Here is a 27,962-nt window from a genome sequence, read left to right on the forward strand (position 1 = left end):
GAATGGCTTCAAAGTGAAAGAGGGGAAATTTAAATGGGGTGTTGGGAAGGAATTCTTGGCTAGGAGGGGCTGGAATGGAATTCCCAGAGAAGCTGTGGCTACCCCATCCCTGGAAGTGTCCAAGGCCAGGCTGGAGAAGAGAAGATTCCAAGGAGACCTGAGAGCCCCTTCCAGGGCCTAAAGGGGCTCCAGGAGAGCTGGAGAGGGACTTGGGATGAGGGATGGAGGGACAGGACGCAGGGAATGGCTTCAAAGTGAAAGTGGGGAAATTTAGATGGGATATTGGGAAGGAATTCTTGGCTGGGAGGGTGGTGAGGGACTGGGATGGAATTCCCAGAGAAGCTGTGGCTGCCCCATCCCTGGAAGTGTCCAAGGCCAGGTTGGAGCTCCCTGGGATGATGATGGAAGGTGTCCCTGCCCACGGTGGGGCTTTAAGGTCCCTCCCACCCCAAACCTGCGATTCCATGATTCCCTCTCCCAGGCAGGGGAGTGGAATGAGGGTGATGCCAGAGGTGCCAGGCCGGGGAAGGGGTGTCTGTGCCCAGCCTGTGGCTGCTGCGGGGCTGAGGGAGGGACAGGGACCACGACAAGGATGAAAGAGGCACCAAAAGTGCTGCCAGAGGGGCCAGGGAGGGGATGGAGGGAATGGAGGGGATGGAGAGGATGGAGGGGATGGAGGGAATGGAAGGGATGGAGAGGATGGAGGGGATGGAGGGGATGGAAAGGATGGAGGGGATGGAGAGGAAGGAGGGGATGGAAGGGATGGAAGGGATGGAGGGGATGGAGACGATGGAGGGGATGGAGAGGATACCCTGCCCGGGGAGGGGCCAGCGATGTCACCGCCTGTCCCGTGCCCACCCTCGTCCCCTGGTGCACCCCCGGCAGGATCAGGACCCCTCCTGCCACCGAGCAGGGGACGGGGTGTGGTGTCACAGCTCGGCCGCTGATCGGGTCGCCTGTCGGGTCGGCGTCCGGCTGGTTGAGTTCGGCTCCAACCCTCCTTCCAGGCTGATATTCCCGGTTTTAGGAAACTCTTCCTGGCTTCCCATTGCAGACACAAGAGGGCAGGGCGGGACCGCGCATCGGCCACCGGGAGGGACCCCCCGAACCTTCCCGGGGGCAGCGGGAGCAGCACTGGGAGTGGGGCCGCTCCCCTGGCACGGGAAAACAGGGGAAATAGGGAAAACAGGGGCCCGGGGGCTCCAACCGCCCCTCCAACAGCTCCCGGGGCTCCGAGGGGGGGACAGGTTTGTGTCGGACCCCCCAGGATTTGGGGTCTCCCCCTGGAGATGGGGCAGTGCCCCAGGATTTGGGATTTCCCCCTGGAGATGGGGCAGCCCCTCAGGATTTGAGGGATATGGGGCAGTCCCCAGGATTTGGAGTTCCCTTGGGGGATGGGGCAGCCCCCGGGATTTGGGTTCTCCCTGGACATGGGGCAGCCCCCCACGATTTGGGATTTCCCCCGAGGACCTGAGGGACACCAAAGAGCAGAGCTGGAGCTGGGTGGGGTTAGCACAGTGCAGCTTTATTTCCATGGAGGGGGCAGAGCTTCTCTCTCCCCCGTGGGCTCCAATCCCTTACTCCAAACCCTCCTGCTGGCCCACGGCCACAGCCCACCCCGCGGCCAGCTGGGCACCCCTGCTCCCCAAGCACGGAGAAAACAGCCTTGATCCCCCTCATCTACTTCCACAGCCCCTCGGATTCCCAAAATCAGGACGGCCAGGGAAGGGCCAGCCACCCCCAGCGACCCCCTGGGCACGGAGAGGTCACCCAGGTCCTGCTGGAACGGGGCACGGGGCACCGGGAGGGGGGGGCTGCCAGGCCGGGGCTGGCTGAGGAGCATCTCCCAGGCGTTGTGTGGGATCTTTGATCCCTCCTGGAATCCCAGCAGGGCTGCACCTCGCCCAGGGCCACTGTCACCAGCCGGGCGGGGACGGGGCACCGCGGAAGCAGAGAGCGGCTGCGGGGCTGGAGGCCCAAAAAAAGGGGGCTGCACACACACGGGGGGTCTCCCCCTCCCCTTCCCTTTTTAGGGGGGGGTTCTTGGGGCTGCCACGCGGAGAGGAACAAAGCCAGCACTTGGGTCTGGTGCCTGGAAACCCCCCCGACGGACACAGCTCAGCTACAGGGACACACACACACACACACGCGCTGGACCACGGGCAGCGCTCCCCGGGGGACACGGACGGGGGGGACGGACTGGGAAGGGGCAGGAGGAGGAAGGGGAGAGGGTCAGAGCTCTGCCGTGGCACCGGGCAGAGCCGAGGGCAGGTCCCGCCATGCCCCGTCCCGTCCCCTCGTGCCCCGCGGGCAGGGCGGGCACCGCGCGGAGCCGGCTCAGCCCCCCGACCCCCCATCCCTCCCTCCCGGGCTGCAAAGAGAGAACCGAAAAGTGCTTAGAAAAGAGAGAAACCCCTAGAAAACTCCCCCCACCCCCGACACGCCGCCTCTCCCCGGCCCGGAGCTCAGCGCCGCGGTGCCCGGAGCATCCCCGCGGAGGGAAGGGGGGGCCGGGGCCGGGCTGGGGGGCACGGGGAGCGCCCGGGCTCGCCCCAGCCCTGCCCTCTACACCAGGGCATAGTCAAACTGGCCCCTCTCCAAGCCCTCCTTGTGGTCGGTCCAGGAGGAGGCGGGCATGCGGCTGTAGGGGTCCAGCAGGATTCGGAAGCAGCGAACCATCAGCATCACCAAGAAGACCAGGAGGAAGATGACGAAGGCAAAGACAGTTTTCTGCTCGGCGTCCATGCCCGCGGCGCCCGCCGGGTGCTCCACCAGGGACGGCGAGAGCAGTTCATAATCCATGGTCGACGCATCATTCATGGCAGAGGGCGGGGGGGGGCGCGGGAGGGACGGGGAGGGATTTTGGCGGGGCCGGGGCAGCCAAACTTCAGCGTCCTGCTGTGCCCGCTCACCCCCGGGCACCGCTCACTCCATGGGCACCGGCGCGGGGAGCGCTCCTGCCAGAGCCCAGAGATCCTGGAGGGGAAAGAGAGGCGGTGAGGGAGGAGGGGTTGGGCACGGGGAAGGGATTTGGGCACGGGGAAAGGATTTGGGCACGGGGAAAGGATTTGGCCATGGGGAAAGAGGGAAAGGTCGGGGGAAAAGGAATTGGATGCAGGGAAAGGAATTGGATGCAGGGAAAGGAATTGGGCATAGGGAAGGGAATTGGACACAGAGAAGAGAATTGGGCACAGGGAAGGGAATTGGACACAGGGAAAGGATTTGGTCAGGGGGAAAGGAATTGGACACAGGGAAAGGAATTGTATGCAGGGAAGGGAATTGGATGCAGGGAGGGGAATTAGACACAGGGAAGGGAATTGGACACGGGGAAATGGATTGGTCAGGGGGAAAGGAATTGGCCATGGGGAAGGGAATTGGGCACAGGGAAGAGAGTTGGACACAGGGAAAGGAATTGGACACAGGGAAAGGAATTGGCCATGGGGAAAGGCATTGGACACAGAGAAGAGAATTGGGCTCAGGGAAGGGAATTGGATGCAAGGAGAGGGATTGGACACAGGGAAAGGAATTGGTCATAGGGAGAGGAATTGGACACAGGAAAGGATTTGGTCATGGGGAAGGCAGAGCTGGTGAGGGAGGAGGAACTGCACATGGGAAAGCAGAGGTGGTGAGGGAGCAGGAATTGGCCTCAGGACACAGCAACGGGCACAGGGAAGGGCAGGGAAGCTCCCAAGGGGATTCCTGTTTTTTTAGCAAGCTCGAGAAGCCACCCACGAGGGGCACAAGGGTGTGGGGTTGGTGGGCAGTGCAGGGCACTGGTGCAGAACTTGTCTGTCCAGTCCCAAATCCCCAGAAATCCTCTGGAGAGGGACCCAAACCCCAGGTGATTCCCACCAAGAATTCCCTCACTCTGCAGTCAGAGGATGGACACAAGGTCGGAAAGTGCTCCCTCCTGCTGAGGGACACGTGTCCAGCTGTCCTCCCTTTGGCTGGGCAGCAGCAGGGGCTGGTTCCAGGAGGAGAAGGAGGGCACCCACCTCACTGCAGCTCCGTGGGCACACCAGCATTGCTACTGCAGCAGGAGCAGGGGGAGGCCGTGTCCGAGCAGCCACGTCACTGAGGGAAGGTCTCCAGGGTCCAGCTTTCCTGGGCTGGGGGGGCAGAGCAGAGGGACAGAGAGGGCAGAGGGGGTTAAAGGGCTGGGGAGTCACTGGGGGTCACGAGGAGCACGAGGCACATCTGGAGTTGGCAGCTCTGGAGGGAGGTAACGCGGGAGAAAATCCACGGCGGCAGCCCTGGGAGAACATCCAATCAACCTTTCCAGGAGAACATCCAACCAACCTCTCCAGGAGAAAATCCACACCAACCTCCTTTGGAGAACATCCAACCAACCTTTCCAGAACATCCACAGCAACTTCCTTTGGAGAACATCCAACCAACCTCCTTAGGAGAACATCCACACCAAACTTCCTGGGAGAACATCCAATCAACCTTTCCAGGAGAACGTCCAACCAACCTTCCTGGGAGAACATCCAACCAACCTCCCTGGGAGAACATCCACATCAGCCTTTCCAGGAGAACATCCAACCAACCTTTCCAGAAGAACATCCAACCAACCTTTCCAGGAGAATATCCAATCAACCTCCTTCGGAGAACATCCACAGCAACCTTCCTGGGAGAACATCCACATCAGCCTTTCCAGGAGAACATCCAACCAACCTCCCCAGGAGAACATCCACACCAACCTTCCTGGGAGAACATCCAACCAACCTCCCCAGGAGAGCATCTACACCAACCTTTCCAGGAGAACATCCAACCAACCTTCCTGGGAGAACATCCACACCAACCTTTCCAGACCACCCCCACCAATCCCCCCCTTGCAGCCCCTGGAGCCTGAGTGCTCCCAGTGCTGTGGAAACTCCAGAAAAAAACCCCCAAAAGCCCCTCTGGGAGATGCCAGGACCCATCCAGCCTAAACCTCCCCTGGTGCTTCCCATGGACACATCCGGGTCGGGAAAATTCCCCTTGGGGGATCCTGGCACTGGAGCTGTGAGAAATCCTTGGACAACGAAGCCAAATAAATCATTTGGAGCTGGAGAAGCCCAGCTGGCTCCCATCCCAAATCCCGGGAAGAAGAGGCACATTCAGGACAAAATTCAAAATTTTCTGCTCAACAGCATCCCTGGTTTTATATCCCGGAGTTTTCAGGAGAAATGATTTCCCTCTTGCTGTGGGAAGAATCAGGAGGCCCTGGAAAAGGTTTTCCCAGAAAAGTTGTGGCTACCCCTGGATCCCTGGAAGTGTCCAAGGCCAGGGTGGAGAAGAAAAGGTTCCAAGGAGACCTTAAACCCCTTTCAGGGTCTGAAGGGGCTCCAGGAGAGCTGGAGAGGGATTTGGGATGAGGGATGGAGGGACAGGACACAGGGAATGGCTTCCCACTGAAATTTAGATGGGATATTGGGAAGGAATTCCTGGCTGAGGGTGGGGAGGGGCTGAGATGGAATTCCCAGAGAAGCTGTGGCTGCCCCATCCCTGGAAGTGTCCAAGGCCAGCTTGGAGCACCCTGGGCTGGTGGAAGCTGTCCCTGCCCATGGAAACAAGATGATCTTTAAGGTTTCTTCCACCCCCAAAGACCTTTTGGATCCGTAATCTGAATTTCCCAGGAATTCTGAGCCGAGCCCCAGCCCTGTGCTCAGGCAGTGGGCTGAAGGCAGCTGTTATTTCAGGCACATTTGATGGAGTTTTATTAAGATTCATGTTCCCTTAGTAACTAAAAAGAAGAGCACGAGCGAGGAAACGGCGCTCACGGAGGAAGAGGAGCCCTGTCAACAATTCCAGGGGGTTGGGCCGAGCTTTTCCCGGCTGTGAAACACGAATTCCGCGGTAATTCGGGACCTAACGAGATGTTTATTCCAAACAAGGAGGCGGCGGGGACGGAGCTGGAGGAGGAGGGATCCAGCTGGCCGGGAAGGGAGGGCTCTCCCTGGCACCTCTGGGCACCTCTGGGCTGGCAGCAGGGAGGGGGCACAGCCTCTGGATGCTCCCAGACATTCCTGATTATCCCAGCTTTCCCACCTGGAGCTGAGCTGGGAGTGGGAAAACGTGGGAGCCCCGAGGAGGGAAGGCAGCAGGAGGAGCTTTGGGTGTTGGGAGGTGGTTGTAGAAAAAAAAATTGGGGATGGGGAGGGGGTTTTAAAGGAAAAGGGGAGGTTCAGGTGGGATATCGGGAAGGAATTCCTGCCTGGGAGGGTGAGGAGGGGCTGGGATGGAATTCCCAGAGAAACTGTGGCTGCCCCAGCCCTGGGAGTGTCCAAGGCCAGGCTGGAGAAGAGAAGGTTCCAAGGAGACCTTAAACCCCTTCCAGGGCCTGAAGGGGCTCCAGGAGAGCTGGAGAGGGGCTTGGGACAAGGGCTGGAGGGACAGGACACAGGGAATGGCTTCATCCCAGCTTCTCCCACTTTCCTCATAAAACATTCCCTCCTGATCTCCAGCAGGAATCTCCCTGCTTTTAGCCCCAAAACCATTATCCCACCTTTCTTATAAACCCCTGGAAGGTCTCCCTGGAGCCTTCTCTTCTATTCCTGAGTTTTAGCTCCTTGGAGATGGGAAAAGGCTTTGCTGGGAGGTGCAGCTCCCTCCCCCCTTCCCCTTCACCTCCAGAGCCAGGATCTGTCTGTCCCAGGAAGGTCTGTCTGTCCCAGGAAGGTCTGTCTGTCCCAGGAAGGTCTGTCTGTCTGTCCCAGGTGGGATGGAGGCCTCTCTCTGTGCCTCCCTGGCCACCCTGCTGCTCCCACAGGAGCTCCCAGATTCCCTGCAGGAATTCCTTGCCTTTTTCAGTCAACAGCGCCGCTGGATCCAGCCCAGGAATCCTGCTGGGATCGAGCCTGGATCTTGGGCTGAGCTCAGGCAGGGGCTCTGCCAGGGGAAGCTTGGCTCCCAGTAGGATAAAAACCCCTGGAATTTGGGCTGCACTTTGTCCTCAGGGGGTTCTGCCCCACACTGGGACCTCCTGGCACCTTTTTATGGGATGCACCCTGGAGCTGGGAGCAAACAGGGCTCAGCTGTCACAAACTGGCTGTATTCCTGCTGTCCTGTATTCCTCTCGTCCTGCATTCCTTTATTCCCGTATTCCTGCCTTCCTGTGACTCCCCAAGCTGTGTTTTCCCCGGAAATCTGCTCCTCTCCTTGCCCCAGGTTCAGGTTTGCTGGTTCAGGGCCTTCCCCTCTGTCCTTCCTCAGCCAGGAATAAAGTTGTTTCCCATTTTGGGAATGCAATTCCCTGGGAAAGCCCCCCTCCTTTCCCCTCCCCAGCTTCCCTCTTACTGCTGCCAGGGAATGAGCTGGCACTGCCCCCTTCCACTGACCCTCCCTGGCAGGGAGAGACCCTCCTGCCCCCCGAGGTGCCCAGGGAGGGAGGGTGAGACCCCTTTCCACCTCCAGCCTGGCTGTTCCCGACCTTCCCAGGGGTTCATCCTCCCATATCCCACCAGGCAAACCCCGGGCCAGGCAGTGCCAGCCCTGCCCGAGGTGCCACAGCCCGTGTTTGAGGGTGTTTGATGCCCACGGGAGGATTCAGGGGCTCCTCTGTGGATCCCCTCAGCCCCTCTCTGCCATCATGGACGAGGAGATCCGGGCTCCAGGAGACATCCTGGATGCCCCAGGAAGATCCTGAGGCTCAGCAGGATCCCTCAGGTGCCCAGATATCCCCTCATTTTCTCCAAAACCTGCTCCCAACATCCCTCTTCCAGCACCTTCCACCTCAGCACCGGCATTCCGGGTCTGACCCCCAAACCCCCCATGTGGGAGCTTGGCCGGTTTCCTGCTAAACCTGTGGATAACAGGAATACCAATTCCCCCTCCAGCAGCTCTCCAAAGCCATGGAGCCACCCTGGAGAGGCTCTCCCAGCCTGGCAGCTCCACAGGATCCAATAATTTGGGACATGCCAGGTGGATCAGCACACCCCCCCCCTCCCCCCGAGTGCCAGGGATGTCCCATCCACGTTTTTGGAAGAGAAAGGGCCAACCCTTCGGCCCAAGGGGGATGTTCAGCCCAATCCCAGCTAAGCAGGGATGTTTTCCCCCTAAATCCCAGGGTCTGGAATCCCTGCTCCTCCCGGGGAAGCCCAGCCAGGAGCAGGACCCTTCCCATCCCTGCTCATCCCGGCACACACGGGAAACCCCCCCCTCCTCCCCGCCGCTCCCAAACCACCCAGAGAGCATCCAGACCCCCCAGAAAAGGCTCTTCCCACCCCAAATCCCGCGCTCCCACCCTCTCCACCCACGCTGGACAACATCCAGCAGATATCCCGGACCCCGAGCCCGGGAGGGGTGGGGGGTCCCCGGTACCCCCCCTCCTCACAGTGCCCGCGGCGGGAGCATTCCAGAGGGGCACGGATAGTACCTGGAATGCCGGCTCCATGCCTTGCCATGCCGGGGGAAGGAGCGCTCCGGGAAGGAGCAGCTCCTGGCTCCCGCTGGAGCGGGTTCCTATGGCGATGCGGGAGCGATTAGAATAAAAGGTGGAGCGCAGCAACTGGAGCCGGGAGAAGTTTCCTGAGCCGCTGCCTGGGGAAAACCAGACCGTGGGAGAGCGAGCGAGGGGCCGGGGGCTGAGCCTGCCCGCCCCCGCCTGCGGCTCCGGGGTCCCTGTGGCCCCCCCTCCCCAAAAAAATACCCCCCCTCTAATCCCCAGGGCTGCATCTCTCCCCCTCTGAGATCCTCCCGGGTGTGTGTCCGTCCAGACCCACAGCCTGGGGTGCTCCTGAATCCCTGGGATGCCTCAGAATCAATGGGATGCTCCAGAATCCCATAGTCCAGCCTGTTCCCAACTCAGCCCAGTATAGCCCAGTCCATTCCAGCTCAGCCCAGTCCATTCCAGCTCAGCCCAGCCCAGTCCACTCCAGCCCAGTTTAGCCAGCCCATCCCTTCATCTGTCCCTCCATCCATCCTTCCATCAATAAATCCATCTCTCCCTCCATCCATCCATCCATAAATCCATCTCTCCCTCCCTCCATCCATCCATAAATCCATCTCTCCCTCCCTCCATCCATCCATAAATCCATCCATCCGTTCCTCCATTCCTCTCTCCCTCCCTCCCTCCATCCCTCCACCCCACTGCTCCTCTCCCCTGGCCCCAGCTCTGCTCCAGCAGGGACCTGTGACTGCATTTCAATGACCTCCTGCTGATTTTATCTCCTTTCAGCTGCTCTCCAGGAGCAGATCCATGGCCTGGGACGGGCAGGGTTCTCCTGCCTGGAATTGTCTCCAGGATAGGGATCAATGGGATCAATGGGATCTTTGTCTTTGCCCTGAGCAAGAGCCAGGAGGAGCAGGGCCGGCGCTGAGCTGTGCCAGAGGGGCTTCTGTCCCAATTTTGGGTCTCTCCAGGCACCTCTAAAGGGTCTCAGGAGAAATTAGGAAGAAGATTAGGAAGGAATTCCTCCCTGGAATGATGGTGAGGCCCTGGCCCAGCTTTCCCAGAGAAGCTGCCCCATCCCTGGAAGTGTCCAAGGCCAGGTTGGAGCAACCTGGATGAAATGGTATTTTAGGTCCCTTCCAACCCAATCCATGCTGGAATTCTGTGCTCTTCCATCTCCAAATTCCTCCCCTCTCCCAAAGGCTCTATTCCAAAGCACCTGCCTGTGGGAATGGTTGGCTGGGAGCTTCCCACTCCTCCCTGTCTCCTGGGAAGGGCAGCAGAGCTGCAGGAAATCCTGCTGGAAGACTTTTCCCTCTTTTAAATCCCAAAAAAAGCTGGATGGTCCTCAGGGAAACTTGGGATACCAGTTCCCTGAGGAACATTCCTTCCCAATATCCCACCTAAATTTCCCCTCTTTCAGTTTGAAGCCATTCCCTGTGTCCTGTCCCTCTGGCATTTGGGAATATGGATCCTGGCTGCACCTCAGAGCAGGGATTTAGTGCTGCAGGGAGGGAGGGATGGAGACAGGAAGGGAATTTGTTCCTCCTGGATAATTCAATGAGGTCCAGCATTATCTCACCACTTGGGAGAGACAAAAAAAAAACAAAAACCACCCAAACCAACTGCTCCTCTAATCAAAAATCCATTCACCTCTGGAATGCCATAAATCTCTGGGAAAGGGATCCAAGCACTTCTTCTTTTTCCCTTTTTTTTTTTTTTTTTTTTTTTTTGGAGTACTGACAAAGTGACACTGGAAAATCCTGCAGTGACACACCCTTGGAGGCTTCACTTCAGGGCAAAGATATTCGTTATTCCTGAGGGTTCCAGGCCCTTAAAGGGTTTAATTTACCTGCCAATGGCAATTAAGGAAAATCAGCTCCTGATTTATGGTGAGGCCGAGCCGCAGCCAGGGCTGGGAGAGGGAAAATTCCTCCCTGGAAAAAGGGTTTTCCAGCCCTGGAGGGATTTAAAAGCCACTCTTGGGGACGTGGGTTGGTGTTTAGTGGTGGCCTTGGAGGAGTGTTGGACTCCATCTGGGAGGTCTTTTCCAACTTTTATGGTTCTGGGGTTGGGAAAATCTGGTCGAGAGGCACCAAATCCCTCCCATAAATCCACCTCCCACCCCTTTTTTCCTGGGAAGTCCCGGGAGCTGCCCCTGAGCCCTCTTCCCAAGGGCTGAGGACACGTTTCTGAGGGAAGAGAGTGTCCTTCCCTGGGCTCACCCGGAGCGGCTCCGCTGCTCAAGCGGAGAATTCCCGTTAATTCCCACCCGGAGCCCTGCAGAGCTGTTCTGTGAGTGATGCTTTAGGCTCCACCTGTCCTCTGAGAGCTGCAGGTGGTGTGACCTCTCCTGGCTCCAGCAGCTTCCCTGGAGGAGTTAAGGAGCAGGGAGGAGGGGAATCCTGGTGCTTCGGATCCTCCGGCACCTCCGGAGTTCACTGCCCTGTCAACTCCGAGTGCTGGCACAGCCAGAGAGTCCTGGAATGGTTTGGGTCGGGAAAGACCTAAAAATTCATCCAGTCCCATCCCCACCGTGGGCAGGGACACCTCCCACTATCCCAGGGTGCTCCAACTTGGCCTTGGACACTCCCAGGGCTGGGGCAGCCACAGCTTCTCTGGGAATTCCATCCCAGCCTCTCCCAACCCTCACAGCCAGGAATTCCTTCCCAATATCCCACCTAAATTTCAGTGGGAAGCCATTCCCTGTGTCCTGTCCCTCCATCCCTTGTCCCAAGTCCCTCTCCAGCTCTCCTGGAGTCCCTTCAGGCCCTGGAAGGAGCTCTCAGGTCTCCCTGGAGCCTTCCCTTCTCCAACCTGGCCTTGGACACTCCCAGGGCTGGGGCAGCCACAGCTTCCCTGGGAATTCCATCCCAGCCTCTCCCCACCCTCCCTGGGAGGAATTCCTTCCCAATATCCCACCTAAATCTCTCCTCCTTCAGTTCCAAACCATTCCCCCTGGTCCTGCCAACACCTGCCCGTGTGAAAAGCCCCTCTCCATGTCTATAATCCAAACCCAAGAGACTTCCCACCTGGGCCTCGAAAAATGTAGGAAAGATTCCTATTAAACCTTGGGATTAGGGGATTAGGGAGTTAGAGGAAGTGTGATTAGGGGATGTGTGGGGGGGAAGTGTGGCCACAAAGCCCCAGGGGAGCCATTTCTCCCTCTCCCGGGCTTGAGCACGATATCCTAAATTTGGGATCCATCCAACCTGGCCTTGAGCACTTCCAGGGATAAACAGCCCGGAGCAGGGAGATAAACCCTGAATTAGGGAAGAGGATGGGAGAGAAGAGGCAGCACAAAGCAGGTCAGAGACCAAAAAGTTTGGAGCAGGGAGGATTCCCCTGAAGACCTCCAGACCTCTCCTGATGGCCTGAGGGAATCGCTCCCTGTGGACACAGGGAGCGATTCCCTCAGGCCATCAGGAGAGGCCGGGAGGTCTTCAGGGGAATCCTCAGGCCATCAGGAGAGCTCAGGAGGCCTCCAGGGTGGTGGAAGCACCTCTGCTTTGCCTGGAGGTCGAGATCCAGAGCTCTGGTGGCCTCAGGACACGTGGAGAGAGAGCAGCTCCAGCGCCATTCCCGCCGGCCCATCCCGCTCGGCAGCAGCATCCCGACCTCTGGAATCCGTCCCAGCTCACCTTGGCTGAGAACACCCACCCGAAAAGGGCTGGAAAAACTCCCACAGCCCGGGGCTGGGTGACCTCCCTGCCTCCCAAAATTCTCAGTCCCTGCTCAGGGCACGACAAAAACCGGAGCAGCTGCGAAAAGGTCGCTCCGGTCTCTCCTTCCCCCCCCGGGGGAACTCGCTAATGAGGTGATGAAGGGCTCTCGTTTTCCGCAGCAGATGTTCTCTGGGAGCCTTTTTTTTGGCAGCCGAGGAGTCGCTGAAGTCGTTTCCCAGATCCCAGGGACAGGGAGGTTAAAGGCAGGACAGCTCCTGGAGGGGGGGATTTGCTCGCTGTTCTCAGCCAGCAAAGGGTGGAATCTCAGCTGGTTTTCCCCCAAAACGCTGCAAGATCCATTTGTTGTCCCTTTGTGGGATGTTTTAATGCTTATTTGTCGCCTCCAGCTTCCCAGGTTCTGATCCCTCCCAGAGCTGGGAGTTTTGGTGAGGTGTCACCACACTGTGTGGCACAAATCCTGATTAAACCCCAAACTCCCTCTCCCAAACGGGGCTCAGAGGCACTGCTGGGAGGGGGAACATTCCTTAAATTGTGCCTCAAAAAAAGGCTGCAAACCACCCCAAGGCCTGGAGCCTCCTCTTGCCCGACGATCCAGGTGAAGTCTTGGCGAGTTCCTGCCCTGACCTCGGAGCTGGGTTGGCAAATTCCAGGAGCTGAGGAGAGTGAGACACATCCCTATATTCCCACAAGCCCCCTGGGAGCTCTGGAGCTGAGTTATCCCACATGATCAGAGCCGTAGGCACGAGGAAGGATGAAACAATTTGCTTATTCCCAGCTTGAAGTTCCACCGAGCTGGGTTTTCTTTCCCTTTCCCTCCTTTCATTCCCAAACAACAGGCTCCAGGAGGCTCCTGCACACCAGAGCCTGGATTAATAATGTGCTAAGAAAATAAAGATAGTTCAGCAGCCTTTAAATCAAGGGACTTTAAAGGGTTGGAACAAATCAAACCGCTCGGCGTGCCGGGTTTTTGGGGCAGGCAGGAATGTAAATCCTCCAGCAATTTATTGCTGGTGACAAAATTCCTTTCGGGAAGAGCCGCTCCTGGGATGCTTCCCTTTATCTGTGGACTCCCTGGGAGCAGATTAATGTGTTGCCAAGGGAAGGTGGCCACAGGGATTCGTGTCCCGGGGTCCCCGTGTCACCCGGGCCCGCGGAAATATCCGTGGTTTTTCCTGGATGCTGCTTCCCTCGGCTCGTGCCGTGGGGCTGGGGTTGGCACAGCCACTTCCAGAGGCAGCAGGGGAGGGGGAAGGTGGGACAAGGACAAGGAATCTCCTGGTGGGGATCCAAGAAGGTGTCTGGGGGCTCTGACAGCAAATCCTGGCCTGGCCTGGCCGGTGGGAGCAAAGGCCTGGATGGATCCTGCTGGATGTCACCATTCCCGTGTCCCCCGGTGCTCTTTGTCCCTCTGCAGAGATTCCAGGGGGGACTGACTGGGGGCACAGCCTCGTGTTGGCTCTTCCTTGTTCCCATCAGGAACCCACCCTGGCTCGTCCAGGGAACGGCTGTTTTTGGTGGAAATCCTCAGGAATTGGGTTTGGAGGTTGATTTTCCGCAGCCAGGGGGGTGTTCCCTCTCCGAGGGTCTTGCTGCAGCTCCAGGGTCTTGTCTGAGGAGACCTCAGGAATCTTCACCCCAGCACTCCAGGTTTCTCCCTGATTTTTGTCCCTCTTTCCTGGCCCCCTGGAATTGTTGCTCCAGGACCTCTTTGCCCTTCCCATCCTCCCCTGGAGCCATCCCAGCTTCTCGTCTCCCATCCAGTGCTCCCATCCCAGCCCCAGCCAGGGGGGAACCCTTGGCAGGAGAACCTCTGGAAGGGGCTGCAGGGACATTTGGGGACAGTTTGCTGGACCTGGATCCGAGGGGAACCCCCAGGGCACACACCCTGTGCCCACCCTGTGCCCACCCTGCCACCCTTCCTGACTCAGCAGCTCCACAGGGAGGGAAGAAAGGGAGTTAATTTATTCCTGCCGGGTGACTTTGAGGTAATTAATTGATCCAAGGGATAATTCCATGGCCGTGTGATCCCAGCAGGACGATCCTTCTTGTCCCCTGACAAGGCAGCTTTGATGGAGCCACTGCACTGACACTGCTGGAGTCAGGAAAAGGACATTCCAGTTAATGATTCCCGCTAATTAGAGCACAGCAGACCTGCTCCAGGGTGTTCCAGCCTCATTCCCTGTGGGAATGACAGGCACAGGGGTGGGAAGAGGCCCTGGAGAGCTGGTGGGGACGGATCTGGAATGAGAAGGTTCCTGGAGGTGATGCCTTGAGGAGGGGGGGGAGGAGGGAACCAAACACCTCTCAGAGCTGTGGAATCGTGGAATGGTTTGGGTTGGAAGGGATCAAAATGATCATGGAATTCCAACCCTTCCCTGGGAGAGGGTGGGGAGGCCCTGGGATGGATTTCCCAGAGAAGCTGTGGCTGCCCCAGCCCTGGGAGTGTCCAAGGCCAGGTTGGAGAAGAGAAGGCTCCAGGGAGACCTGAGAGCTCCTTCCAGGGTCTAAAGGGGCTCCAGGAGAGCTGGAGAGGGACTTCGGACAAGGGTTGGAGGGACAGGACACAGGGAATGGCTTCCCACTGAAATTCAGGTGGGATATTGGGAAGGAATTCTTGGCTCTGTGTGTGGGGAGGGGCTGGGATGGATTTCCCAGGGAAGCTGTGGCTGCCCCATCCCTGGAAGTGTCCAAGGCCAAGTTGGAGCACTCTGGGATAGTGGGAGGTGTCCCTGCCCGTGGCAGGGGGTGGCACCGGACGTGTTTTCAAGTCCCTTCCACCCCAAACCATTCTGGAATTCTGGGATTCTCCCCTCCAACGCTCCTGAATGAGGAACATCCGTGAGGAGACAGAACCCGCTGGCACGGGGCCCATCCCACCCCGGGGTCTGGTGCCCCCTCCTGCCACCCCCCCAGTGCCACTGCTCTCCCAGGAACCTTCATCCCTCTCCCAGGAACCTTCATCCCTCTCCCAGCTCATCCCTCTCCCAGCCTGGCAGCTCCCACAGCCCCGGTGCCCAGCCAGGTTGCCATGGCACCGGGATGTACCTTTTCCCTGCACTGCCATTATCCAGGGGTTTTTCCCATTGGGATGTACCTTTTCCCTGCACTGCCATTATCCAGGGGTTTTTCCCATCCCCGGGGTTCTTCCCTGCCTGGAAGCTCCCGGGGGGGGGGAAGGAATTCCAGGGCTCAGAGCCCAGCAGGGCTCCAGCTCCTGGGGCCTGAGCTCCACGTGGGATTTCTGGAATCTCTGGATCTCTGGGATCTCTGGGATCTCTGGGATCTCCAGGATCTCCGGGATCTCCAGGATCTCTGGGATCTCTGGGATCTCTGTCACCTCCCTTGCCACATTTAGGGTTTCCCCCCCCCCTTCCAAATCCCTGATTCATCTTCTCAGCCTTAATTGCATCATAACCCAGTTTTTTTCCTGGGAATCTATTCCAGGATTGGGAATAGGAAGGGGCTGGAGGGGCTGGCACATGCCCAGGGGTGCCAGTGCCAGTGGGAGGTGGCTCCCGAAATGTCACCCTACAAAGGGACCTCGTTGTCCAGAGCCAGGAGGCATAGGTAGGTCCTGGCAGGTCCAGGTGGGTCCTGGCAAGTTCGGGTGGGTCCTGACAGGTCCAAGAGAGTCCTGACAGGTTCAGGAGGGTCCTGGCAGGCCCAGGTAGGTCCTGGCAGGTTCAGAAGGGTCCTGGCTAGCACAGATAGGTTCTGGCAGGTCCAGGTGGGTCCTGGCCAGCACAGGTAGGTCCTGTCAGGTGCAGATGAGTCCTGGCCAGCACAGGTAGGTCCTGGTAGCTTCAGGAGGGTCCTGGCAGGTCCAGGTGGGTCCTGGCAGGTTCAGGTGAGTCCTGGCCAGCACAGGTAGGTCCTGGCAAGTCTAAGTGGGTCCTGTTAAGTCCAGGTGGGTCCTGACAGGTTCAGGAGGGTCCTGGCTGGCACAGGTAGATCCTGGCCGGCACGGATAGGTCCTGGTAGGTCCAGATGGGTCCTGGCAGGTTCAGGAGAGTCCTGGCAGGCCCAGGTGCCCTGATTTGCCAGGTGTCCAAGCTCACCTGAGCTGCCCTGGGCAGCTGAGCAGGACAGGCTGGAGGTGCCAGTTTGGAAGGAGAGGCAGGCCAGGCCCGGGGCCAGCGGGAACAGCTCAGCTGAGCATCACCCTGAGCTCTGCCACAGCTCCAGCAGCACTGGGTAACCTCCTGGAAAAGACAGTCTGCCTTGGAAAAGCAGTGCTGGAAGGCTGGAATCTCCAGCTGGGGTGTGGGGGGGCAGGAGAGGGAGTTGCAGGAAAAAACAGATATTTATCTGTTGTATTTATCCGTTGTATTTATCTGCTGTATTTATCTGTTATTATTTCCCTCTGCCCCTCTTTGTGCAGAACAGACAAATATTGTGTCTGAAGCGAGGCAAGAACAACAGCCACGAGCACAAGAGACACCCCAGCGACTCCAGAGCAGCTCCAACAGCTTTCCAGGTTCCTAAAATAAGCTGGGAACGGAGCAGACACGCGGGTGAGGGAAGAGGAGACGCTGCAGTGCCAACAGAGAGTCGGTGCCAGGAGAGCTGAGAGAGCTCTGCCACCAAAGCACCAGGGAGGGGAAAGAAAATCCCAATTCCTGTCATTTCCTGGGAGCTCAGGGATGAGCTGGGAGAGGGATGAGCTGGGAGAGGGATGAAGATTCCTGGGAGAGGGATGAAGGTTCCTGGGAGAGCAGTGGCACTGGGGGGGTGGCAGGAGGGGGCACCAGACCCCGGGGTGGGATGGGCCCCGTGCCAGCGGGTTCTGTCTCCTCACGGATGTTCCTCGTTCAGGAGCGTTGGAGGGGAGAATCCCAGAATTCCAGAATGGTTTGGGGTGGAAGGGACTTGAAAACACGTCCGGTGCCACCCCCTGCCATGGGCAGGGACACCTCCCACCAGCCCAGGGTGCTCCAACCTGGCCTTGGACACTCCCAGAGATGGGGCAGCCACAGCTTCTCTGGGAATTCCATCCCAGCCCCTCCCACCCTCACAGCCAGGAATTCCTTCCCAATATCCCATCTATCCCTGCCTCTGGCAGTGGGAAGCCATTCCCTGTGTCCTGTCCCTCCATCCCTTGTCCCAAGTCCCTCTCCAGCTTGAGGAGCCCGAGGTGTGAAAAAGAGGGAGCTGAAAAGAGGGAATCTAAAAAGTGGGAATCTTAAGGAATCTAAAAAGAGGGGATCTTAAAAGAAGGGGTCTGAAAAGTGGGAGAATCTTAAAAGAAGGAACCTAAAAAGAAGGAATTTTTAAAGAAGGAATCTAAAAAGAGGGGATCTTAAAAGAGGGGATATAAAAGAGGGGATCTTAAAAGAAGGGATCTGAAAAGTGGGGATCCTAAAAGAAGGAATCTAAAAAGAGGGGATCCTAAAACAGGGAATCTAAAAAGAAGGAATTTTTAAGGAAGGATTCTAAAAAGAGGGGATCTAAAAGGAAGGAATTTAAGAAGAAGGGATCTAAAGAGAGAGGATCTTAAAAGAAGGAATCTTAAAACATAAATAGATATATATAATACATACATATATAATACATACACAAATAAATATATATAATAAACATATAATATAAATTATGTATAAATATATATAATATATAAAAATAAATATAATATATAATATATAATATATAATATATATGATATAAAATATATAAATTATATAAAAATATATAAATATATAATAAATATATAAATATATAATAAATATATAAATATATAATAAATATATAAATATATATAATTTATATATAAATATATAAATAAATATCGATAACAGGCACAAATAATTATATATAATAAATATATATTATATATTAAAATTATATATAAATATATAATACATATAAATAAATATAAATATATAAAATACAGGCACAAATAAATATATAATATAAATATATGTATAATAAATATATATAATTATACATTAGATATAAATATATAACTGAATATGTAATACAGGCACAAATAAATATATATAATAAATATATGTATCATAAATATATATAATTATATATATATAAATATATATAATGCAGGCACAGTCCCTTCTCCAAACACCCAAATCCACCCTCTCAACCCCCCGTGTGTGTCCCGAACACCCCCCAAACCCTCCCTGCCAACCACACCCACCATCCAACGCCAAAAAAGCTTGGAAAAGGGAAACAGGGAACACAACCACACCTTCTCCTCTCTGTTTATTCGCCTTTAATTCGCTTTTTTCCCTGTGCTTTTATTACCCATTAAATAAAGGCGGGGCACCATTTTCCCCTCAGCACAAACCCGGGGAGAAACCTCCGAGAAATCCGCCTAAAAAAACACAAAACCACTCAAAATGTTCGTGCTTTGTGCCCAAACCCCCCAGAAACGCTGAGTAATCCTGCCGGGCTGCTCAGTAACCATTATTTTTAATTAGCAATTAAAGGAGGCGGTAATTTCTCGCATTCAGCCGCTTAATGGGACTCCAAACAACGCCACGCAAATCAGGTCTTTAGCATTTAATTACCGGGCTCCGCCATGAATTATGGAACAAGTGGGCAAATGAGCTGCTCCAAAGGAACCCGTTGCTGCAAATTAAAGGGATTTGGGAATTCTCGTTTTTTTGTTTGGGTTTGTCGCGGTGCTGCCACGGCGCGGGGAGCGGCGTCGGGGGGTTTTTGGGGATGAGGGAGGCGAATTTCCCCGAAAATAAAATCAAATGAAAACGCACAAGAGTTGGGGTGTCCAGCGTGGAATTATGGAATGGGTTGGGTTTGGAGGGATCTTAGAGATCATCTTGTTCCAAACCCTGCCATGGGCAGGGACACTTCCCACTGTCCCAGGTGGCTCCAACCTGGCCTTGGACACTTCCAGGGATGGAGCAGCCACAGCTTCTCTGGGAATTCCTTCCTCACCCTCCCAGCCAGGAATTCCTTCCCAATATCCCATCTAAATTCCCCCTCTTTCAGTTTGAAGCCATTCCCTGTGTCCTGTCCCTCCATCCCTCATCCCAAGTCCCTCTCCAGCTCTCCTGGAGCCTCTTTAGCCACTGGAAGGGGCTCTCAGGTGTCCCTGGAGCCTTCCCTTCTCCCTGGACACTCCCAGGGCCGGGGCAGCCACAGCTTCTCTGGGAAATCCACCCCAGTCCCTCCCCACCCTCACAACCAACAATTCCTTCCCAATATCCCACCTAAATTCCCCCTTTTTCACTTTGAAGCCATTCCCTGTGTCCTGTCCCTCCATCCTTCATCCCAATCCCTCTCCAGCTCTCCTGGAGCCCCTTTAGCCACTGGAAGGGGCTCTGAGGTCTCTCCAGAACCTTCTCTTCTCCAGCTGAACCCCCCCAGTCTCTCCAGAGCCCTCGGAGCATCTCCATGTTTTCCTCCGGACTCGCTCCAGCAGCTCCACGTCCTTCTGAAGTCAGATCCCGGAGCTGGAGGTGTCACCTGAGGTGGGATCTCACCTGAGCAGGGCAGAGGGGCACAATCCCCTCCTTTCCCTGCTGCTCCCACCCCACAGCACCAACAAACCCACCCCGAGCTGCCCTTGACCCGCTCCGGGAAGGTTTTCCCCAAAGAACATTCCCGGAATCGCGGAAAGATCCCTAAAAACCACCTGGAAACGAGTCCAGGGAAGCTCAGAACAACCTGCTCTGCTAAAAGGCAGCTGGAGGGGATTCTCCCAGCTCTCCCTCGTTGCCAATCTGCATCTCACTCAACCCAAACCTCATTAGCTCCCAATTAATCCCAGCTCCTCTCCTCCCGTCCAGAACGATCGATCCCTTCCGAACGGATTTATGGCTTGGAAAGGCTTCACTCCCTTCCCCTGCTAATCAAATTCAGCTTCTTCTGTCAGCAGAATCCTGGGCCTTCTGAACTCTCTCACAAGCCCTACTGCTTTTCTCCAGGGGGGAGGGAGGAATTTTGGGAGCTCCTGCAGAAAGACGGCGGAAGGACAAACCCCTGGATGGATTGTGCCAAGGATTCCTGCTCCCACACCCTTCTCCAGTGCTTCCAGCCTCAGGGCATGTTTCTCAGCTCTGGTGGGATGTTGGACAGCACAAGGAGGAGGAAAAAATTGCCAGAGGAGATTCCCATCCCACCCGATCCCACTCCATTCCAGCCTGGTGCTGGAAGGACGGTCGGTTCTGCTCCGGCTGGGAGGGAGCCAGGCAGGGCTGGAGGCACCACCCTGAGCAGGAGAGACAAATCCTCCTGAGATCAGGCCCAGGGGATGAGCTGGAGCCTGGCACTGCCCCTTTGGGGGCTGAAACGGGATCCTGCCCTTTGGCCACAACAACCCCCGGCAGCTCCAGGCTGGGACAGAGGGGCTGGAGAGCAGCCAGGCAGGAAGGGAGCTGGGAGTGGGGATGGACAGGGAGCTGAACAGGAGCCAGAGTGTGCCCAGGGGGACAAGAAGGCCAATGGATCCTGGCCTGGCTCAGGAACAGGGTGGCCAACAGGGCCAAGGAAGTGATTCTTGCCCTGGACTCAGCACTGGTGAGGCCACCCCTGCAGTGCTGTGTCCAGTTCTGGGCCCTCAGCTCAGGAAGGACATGGAGGGGCTGGAGCAGGTCCAGAGGAGAGCAACGAGGCTGGGGAAGGGACTGGAGCACAAGTGCTGTGAGGAGAGGCTGAGGGAGCTGGGGCTGTTCAGCCTGGAGAAGAGGAGGCTCAGGGGAGACCTCCTCACTCTCTGCAACTCCTTGACAGGAGGGGGGAGCCAGGGGGGGTTGGTCTCTTTTCCCAGCCAACCATCAGCAAAACAAGAGGGCTGGGTCTGAAGCTGTGCCAGGGGAGGTTTAGGTTGGAGATTAGGAAGAATTTCTTTGCAGAGAGGGTGCTCAGCCATTGGAATGGGCTGCCCAGGGAAGGGGTGGATTCTCCATCCCTGGAGGTGTTCAAGGACAGACTGGATGTGGCATCAGTGCCATGGGCTGGGAACCACAGCGGGGTTGGATCAAGGCTTGGATTGATGATCTCAGAGGTCCCTTCCAACCCAGCTGATTCCATGATTCTATAATTCCATGATTCTCTGATTCTATGATTCATTCCCTGACATTCCCTCTCAGCGGCGGCGGCGCCGAATCCCAGCGGGGGTGTTGGGCTGCGGCTCCGCGTCGGAGAGGAAAAGAGATAACACTCATTTAAATGGTGATTAAATCACCATGATCAGCCTTAAACCGCTGCAGTGCCCCCTCCAGGGCTACTCTCAGGTTTCCAAATCTCCTGGAGGATTTGAATTATTCAAGGAGTTCAGACAAAACAGCTCCAGTTTTGCCCCCGAGCTGCTCCAATTCTCCATTCCAGCAGCTCCAATTCTCCATTCCAGCAGTGCCAGCGTGGGAGAATGTCCCCTTTTCCTTCTCTGGGTGTCCCACCTGCCAGCAGGGAAGAGCAGCCAGGAGAAGGAACAGGGAGGAGGAGGCACAGGGTGGTTTTTTGGGATGTGAACATCCACAGCTCGGAACGTCACGGACTGGTTTGGCTTGGGAGGGACCTGAAATGTCACCTATTTCCATGGAAAGGGACACCTTCCACTAGCCCAGGTTGCTCCAAAAGGGGGAAAGGAGATGGAAGAGCTTCCTCTGCCACGGGAATTCCAGGTGCTCTCCAACCCAGCATCCCACACAGCAATAAATCCGAGGGAAAAGTGAATCTTCCAAAGCTAACACGGGCTAATTGCTGTCAGTGAGGAACATCCTGGGAAACAGGAGTAAAATTCCCTCTCTGGCAGTTAAACCCTCTGGAATTCAGTCCCTTATCCCTTCCAATATCCCAGGAAACAGGAGCAAACCTCCACCTCTGGAATTCAGCCCCTCCACCCCCCCAGCCCAGAGGCAAATGGCAGCAGGAGAAGGAGGAGAGGAGCGAATCCCTGCTGGATTGTCCCAGCCTTTCCCCTGAGAATGTTTTAACCTGGATAAAACCCCTCCCGGTTTTTCCAGCAGGTGGGTGACGCCACAGGAGCAAACAGGAGACCTGGGGAGCTCCTCCTCCTCCTCCTCCTCCTCTTCCTCCTCCTCCTCCCCCCTCTCCGCATCCAAACCTCTCCCCCGGCCGAGCTGAGCCGCTGAAAACACGGATCGATTCCAGGGCCGGGGCTGCAGCTCCCGGGAATCGATGCCCTTCCCGTGCTGAGCACTCCAAGGGATGTTATATCCCGTTTCTGATTCCCTCCGGGATCAAATCTCCTGCCACAGTTCCCGGAATCCGAACCATTCCCGGAGCCCAACCCGCACGTCCACAAACCAGGCAGGCAGGGAAAGGAACTGGGAGCTACTGGGGGATGTTCTGGAGCCTCCCCAGATCCAGAGGCTGCTCCAGGGATGTGCTGGGGGTGGACAGAGCTGGGAGAAGAACGGGATTAGGGAAGCCAGGAATGGCACAGAGCCAGCAGTGCCCTGGATCCCAGAGGATCCCAATGATCCAGCACCGTGTTCCCACTCCAGCAGAAGCTTCTCCAGGGCAGGACTGGGAGGACACGGAGATGCCAGGGATGAGCCTGGGCTGGAATGGGCTCAGGGACATGAACAGGACAGCAGGAGGGAAGTGGCATCCCCAGATCCAGGCCCCAAATCCTTCCACCCACTGCTGGAACAATTCCCCCTCCTAAATCCCCCATGTAAGATCCAGACCCAAATCCTGGAACACTTTCTCTTCCTAAATCCTCTGTGCCAGATCCAGACCCCAAATCCCAGAACATTTCCCCTTCCCATATCCCCTCTGTCACATCCAGACCCCAAATCCTTCCATCCTGCTGCTGGATCACTTCCTACGTCCCCTGTCCCACATGCAGACCCAAATCCTGGAACACTTCCCACATTTCCTGTGCCAGACCCAGACCCCAAATCCTGGAATAATTCCCCTTCCTAAATCCCCTGTACCAGATCCAGACCCAAATCCTTCCATCCTGCTGCTGGAACACTTCCCCTTCCTACATCCACTGTGACAGATCCAGACCCAAATCCTGCAACACTTCCCCTTCCCACACCTTCTGTGCCACAACCAGACCCCAAATCCTTCCACCCCTGGAACACTTCCCCTTCCTAAATCCCCCGTGCCAGATCCAGACCCCAAATCCTGCAACACTTCCCCTTCCCACCCCCACTATGCCAGATCCGGACCCAAAATCCTGGAACACTTCCCCTTCCCACACCCCCTGTGCCAAATCCAGGCCCCTGATCCTTCCATCCTGCTACTGGAACATTTCCCTTTCCTAAATCCCCTGTGCCAGATCCAGACACCAAATTCTGGAACACTTCCCCTTCCCACACTCCCTGTGCCAGATCCAGACCCCAAATCCTTCCACCCCTGGAACACTTCCCCTTCCTAAATCCCCTGTGCCAGATCCAGATCCCCAGTCCTGAGACTCTTCCCCTTCCCATACCCCCTGAGCCAGATCCAGACCCCAAATCCTGGAACACTTCCCCTTCCCCCCCCCCCCGTGCCAGCCTGGCTCTGGGTGTGTGGGGCAGGACCCCCGGGCAGGACAAACATCCAGGACATCCAGGACACTGTGTCTGCCAACCCTCCTTCCCTCTGGAATTCGGTGTCCCCTCCATCCCCCCCCCGGGGCTGCAGCTCCTTTGGAAGCCGCCAGTCCCGGCGCCGTGCCCGGGATCGGCTGTCCCAGGGCAGAGCTGCTCCCGCCCGCGCTCCCCCCGTGCCAGGACACTTTGTGCCACCTCCCTGCCAAGCGCTTCCCATCTGATCTCTGCCTGATTCGCTTCCCTGCCGTGCGCCGGCGGGGAGACGCCTCTCCAGGCTCGTTCCTGGAAGCATGTTGGGATGGATCCCGGGCTGGCTCTGGCCAGACTGCTCTTACTGGAAGTGAGAATCGCAGCCCGGGCACACGCGGTGCCTGCCCAGGGCCCTGGCACCTCCAGGAGTTCCCCTGGGGACGAGGGTCTGTCCCTTGGGATGAGCTCTCGGAGGGGGTGCTGCCGATCCCACACGGCTCTCACGGGATTTACTCCGACCCCACCCCCAAATTCAGGCTCTTGGGAAGCTCTGCTGGTGCTTGGGGAGCATCCCGTGTGCTCCCGAGCCGGGATGAGGAGGATCTCCCGGATGGAGCAGCTCCCTGCTCCGGGGGATCCAGCAGAGCCCCTCCTTTGCAGGCAGAGCATCCCTGACCCCTCATCCCCCTCCTGGGAACACATCCAGCCCTGGAGCACATCCTGATTTCTGCTGGAGAAGTGCCCGACGGAGAAACCAGGGAGCAGGGAGCGTCCAGGTTCATCCCGGGTTCATCCCGTGTTCATCCCGTGTTCATCCCGGGCGTCCCCACATCCCTCGATCCACGGCCGGCTGAGAGGGGGAAGGAGCTCTGGGGCACGCGGTGCATTCCCAGCATCCCTGGATCTCTGGATCCCGGCGTGGGGAGCCAGGAGGCTGCTCCAGGCGGAGGGCAGGGATGAGGGAGGGAAGGGAGTGTTATAAAACACGAGACCTTGGAACAGGCGTGGAAAGTTGGCGGGCACCACTCGCCCTTCCAAGGGCCTTAATCCCCTCGTTAGCACAGGCCGTTAGCACAGTAATTAAGGACAAAATCCCGGCCCTGCAATGCAGGTCTGCGCCGGCAGGACATCCTGGGAATTCGGGCTCTTCCTCAGGATCTCCGGGCTCAGGAGCGTTTCCCACCTTGGGCAGCTCCAAGGGGCTCATTTCCAGGGGGCAGGGATGTGTTTTCCTAGGAGGAAGGACTGGCTGGATGTCACCGAGCAGGGACAGATGGGAGCGGGCAAAAGCCACTCCAGGAGCTGGGGTGAAGTCCCTGCTGCAAAGCTTGGGAAGTGGCAGCACAGGGCAGCTCCAGGAGCCACATCCAGGCTGGAAGGGCCAATGGATGGAGTTCCCAGCAGCTCCAGGAGCCACATCCAGGCTGGAAGGGCTCATGGACGCAGCAGATGCCGCTGTCCAGGCACAGACAGACCCTGGTCCTGCCCCAGGAGCTGCTCTGGCCCAGCAGCACAACCAGAGGGACCTCGGGACAGCAGAGGGACCAAATCCCGGGAGCAGAGCCGGGATCTGGGATTTCAGGGATGCCGATCCCTGGGGTGTGGCTGTTCCAGACCCACATTATGGGTCACCCTTGGGGTCACCACAGCTCTGTACCCTGCAGATGTCACCTCCCCTGCCACCTCCAGCCTCCCTGCTCCTCTCCAGCTCCCCGTTCTCCACCCTGGAGCAGCCCCCGCCCATCCAGCACATCCCTCTTCCCCCACCCTTTCATCCTGACTCAGACAGCACTTCCCCCATCGTTCAATCCCGACTCAAACCCCGGCACTCAGGGCTGCAGAGAACCAGCCTAATGGCCATTAAGTTCCCCTCCAGAATATCAGATTCAGCTCCATCAATTTTCCTGCCTGGAGAGAAACATTTTGCGGCGGAACCCGAGCGGCTCCTTCCTTCCCCGGGAGCAGCTGTTCCCAAAAAAAACCAAAAACAAACCACGGCTCGGGATTTACTGACAGTTGGCAGCTCCAGACAGTTCAGAGCCACGAGCCAGAGGATGTCACCAGCTCCTGTCACCCGTGGCAGGGAGGGAGGAGAGCAGGGAGCCGATAAAAAAAAAACAACCCCGCGGCTGCCGCTCCAACCCTCCGGCTTTTTTCCGGCGCCCGCCCCCGTCCTGCTGGTGCTCCAGCCCTGCCCTGCCTGGTGGCCGGTGCCAGTCCCTGCTGGGCACTGGGAATGTTGCCCCGGTGACGCTGCGGCAGGGCCGGGCTGCAGGGAAACAGGGAGCAGATTTCCCTGGCAGCGGGAGCTGCGACACTGCCCGGCCGGTGCCACCCGCAACAGGTGGGTGGTGGTGGCATGTTGGGGACAGCAGGTCCTGCTGCCAGGCTGGGAGCGGGCAGGGAGCGTGGCTGCGGGCCCCCAGAGCAGGCCGGAGTCAGGGAATTATGGAATTGTTCAGCCTGGAAAAGGTCTCTGAGATGGAGCCCGGCCGCTCCCCCTGCGCTGCCACGGCCACGTCCCCAAGAGCCACATCCACAGGGATTTTAAATCCCTCCAGGGATGGGGACTCCACCCCTGCCCTGGGCGGCTGTGCCAGTGCCTGACCACCCTTTCCATGAAAAAAATTTTCCCTGATATCCAGCCTTAACCTCTCTGAGGCCATCTCCTCTTGTCCCATGGCTCCTTCCCGGGGGGCCCTGCGGGTTGGATGTTCCCCCCCTGCGGGTTGGAGGGATGATTCCAGGTCTCTCCCTTCCCCTCCCGGGCACTGGAGCCGTGGGGAGCCACCCTGAACACATTCCCGAGCAGCCTCCCGGGGCTTCTCAGGGAAAAACGCGGGGATCTGGGCGTTTACTGCCTGCCAGGAGCAGGCTGGGGCCGCGCTTCCAGAGTCACCAGGGCAGGGATGCTTCCCACCCATCCCTTCGCCAGGAAAACCATCCCCACCGCCCGTCCCACACCCAGCCCTGCCCAGGCACCGCCAGAGCCACCCGGGAGCAACCCCTGGAGCGGATTTATGGCGTGTAACAACAGCCGGGAGAAAGCAGGAACGGCAGGAATGGCAGGATGGGAACCCAGCGCCGGGAAGCCCCAAATCGCCGCCAAACCCCCGCCCGGCGCTGCCGGAGCTCGATCTCATGTTGGACACGAGGCTCTGCACCAAAAACTGCCTCCGGCAAGCCCACACTTCCCCAATTCCCTCCGCCACGGCCGGGGCTCGCTGACACCCCCAGGGAGCTCCCAACTCTTCCCGAGGGGGCTGGGAGTGAATTCCCACCGGCTCCTGCGTGGGGCGGCTCCGTGGCTCATCCCGTTATCCCGGGGCTCATCCCGTTATCCCGGGGCTCATCCCGTTATCCCGGGGCTCCGTGGATCAGCCCAGCCCCCCACGGCTCCAGGAGGGACGAGGCGGCTCCGTTCCATCCCAAACTTTCCCTCAGCCACCCCTCCTTCCCGGAGCCAGGGGTGGGCACCCCCAAAGCCCCTCAGCGCTCGGGGTCTCCAGGAAGGATTCCCAAACCAGCAGCTCTGCAGCAGCTGCAGGAATTCTGTGTTTTCTCCTTCTTCCCCAAAACGCCCATCCCGCAGTTGTTTTGATTTTGCTTTTTAATCTAACAGCGATATTTCGGCCCCAAAATCCCTTTTTTTCTCTCCTCTCCCCCCCCCCGCGAGCTGTCAGGGGAACAGGGTGGGGAACCCATCGCACCCCTCCGGACCCCCGGCCCCGCACGGGGGTGGCTTTGGGGGCTCCGGCAGCGATTTTTGTCCTCCTCCCGCCACCAAACTTCGCCGGGAGCCCCCTCGATGCCCTCCCGGTGCCCTCCCGGTGCCCCCCGGACTCACCTGCGCTCCGGGCGGCGGGCGGGGGCCGCGCCCGCCCCGCCACTCCCCGCGCCCATCCGGACCGGCCCCGCTCCTGTTCCCGGTCCCGATCCCGGTCCCGATCCCGATCCCGATCCCGATCCCGGTGTCCCCCCAGCGCAGCCTTTTTTCCCCCCCCGGCCGCGGGAGCGGAGCCGCCGCCGGCGCTTGCGGGGCCGGGGTTTGAATTCCTCCGAGCGGCCCTGATTGGGCTGCGGGAGGTGGGGACGGGATTTTGGGGGGGCGGAGTGTTGGGATACGGGGTGGAGGGATGGAGGGATGCGGGGGGGATGGAGGGATGCGGGGGGGATGGAGGGATGCGGGGGGGATGGAGGGATGCGGGGGGGATGGAGGGATGCGGGGGGATGGAGGGATGCGGGGGGATGGAGGGATGGAGGGATGCGGGGGATGGAGGGAGGGATGCGGGGGGTGTGGTACCGGCAGTGGGGGGGTGAGGGGGGGATGCAGCGACAGGAGGAGGGTGTGGGAAGCGTGCGGGGCTGGATGCGGGGGAGGGAGGGGAGGGTGGCGGGGGAGGGGATGCGATAACGTGGGGATGCGGGAAGGGGGTGGGGGAT

At 57.8% G+C, this 27,962-nt stretch overlaps 1 protein-coding gene across 3 annotated transcripts; it reads right to left on the minus strand.

Moving 5' to 3' along the window:
* Positions 1 to 1,510: 1,510 nt before the first annotated feature.
* Positions 1,511 to 27,686, minus strand: CTXN1 (cortexin 1). 3 transcript variants are annotated; one of them, XM_051769331.1, is made up of 4 exons: positions 27,367 to 27,686; positions 8,360 to 8,523; positions 3,996 to 4,109; positions 1,511 to 2,976 (listed from the first exon to the last, which is right to left on the minus strand). In XM_051769331.1, the coding sequence occupies exon 4, from the start codon at positions 2,818 to 2,820 to the stop codon at positions 2,566 to 2,568; it is 255 nt and encodes an 84-aa protein (XP_051625291.1). In that variant the 5' UTR covers positions 2,821 to 2,976; positions 3,996 to 4,109; positions 8,360 to 8,523; positions 27,367 to 27,686; the 3' UTR covers positions 1,511 to 2,565. The 3 variants fall into 3 exon arrangements, with proteins under 3 accessions (XP_051625291.1, XP_051625295.1, XP_051625292.1); XM_051769335.1 differs by lacking the exon at positions 8,360 to 8,523; XM_051769332.1 differs by lacking the exons at positions 8,360 to 8,523; positions 27,367 to 27,686 and adding an exon at positions 6,613 to 7,223.
* Between the last annotated feature and the right edge of the window lie 276 nt (positions 27,687 to 27,962).

The sequence above is a fragment of the Manacus candei genome, unplaced genomic scaffold (assembly GCF_025592945.1).
Source record: "Manacus candei isolate 608988 ecotype Guabito, Panama unplaced genomic scaffold, ASM2559294v1 h1tg000106l, whole genome shotgun sequence".
In the NCBI taxonomy this organism is placed as follows: domain Eukaryota; kingdom Metazoa; phylum Chordata; class Aves; order Passeriformes; family Pipridae; genus Manacus; species Manacus candei.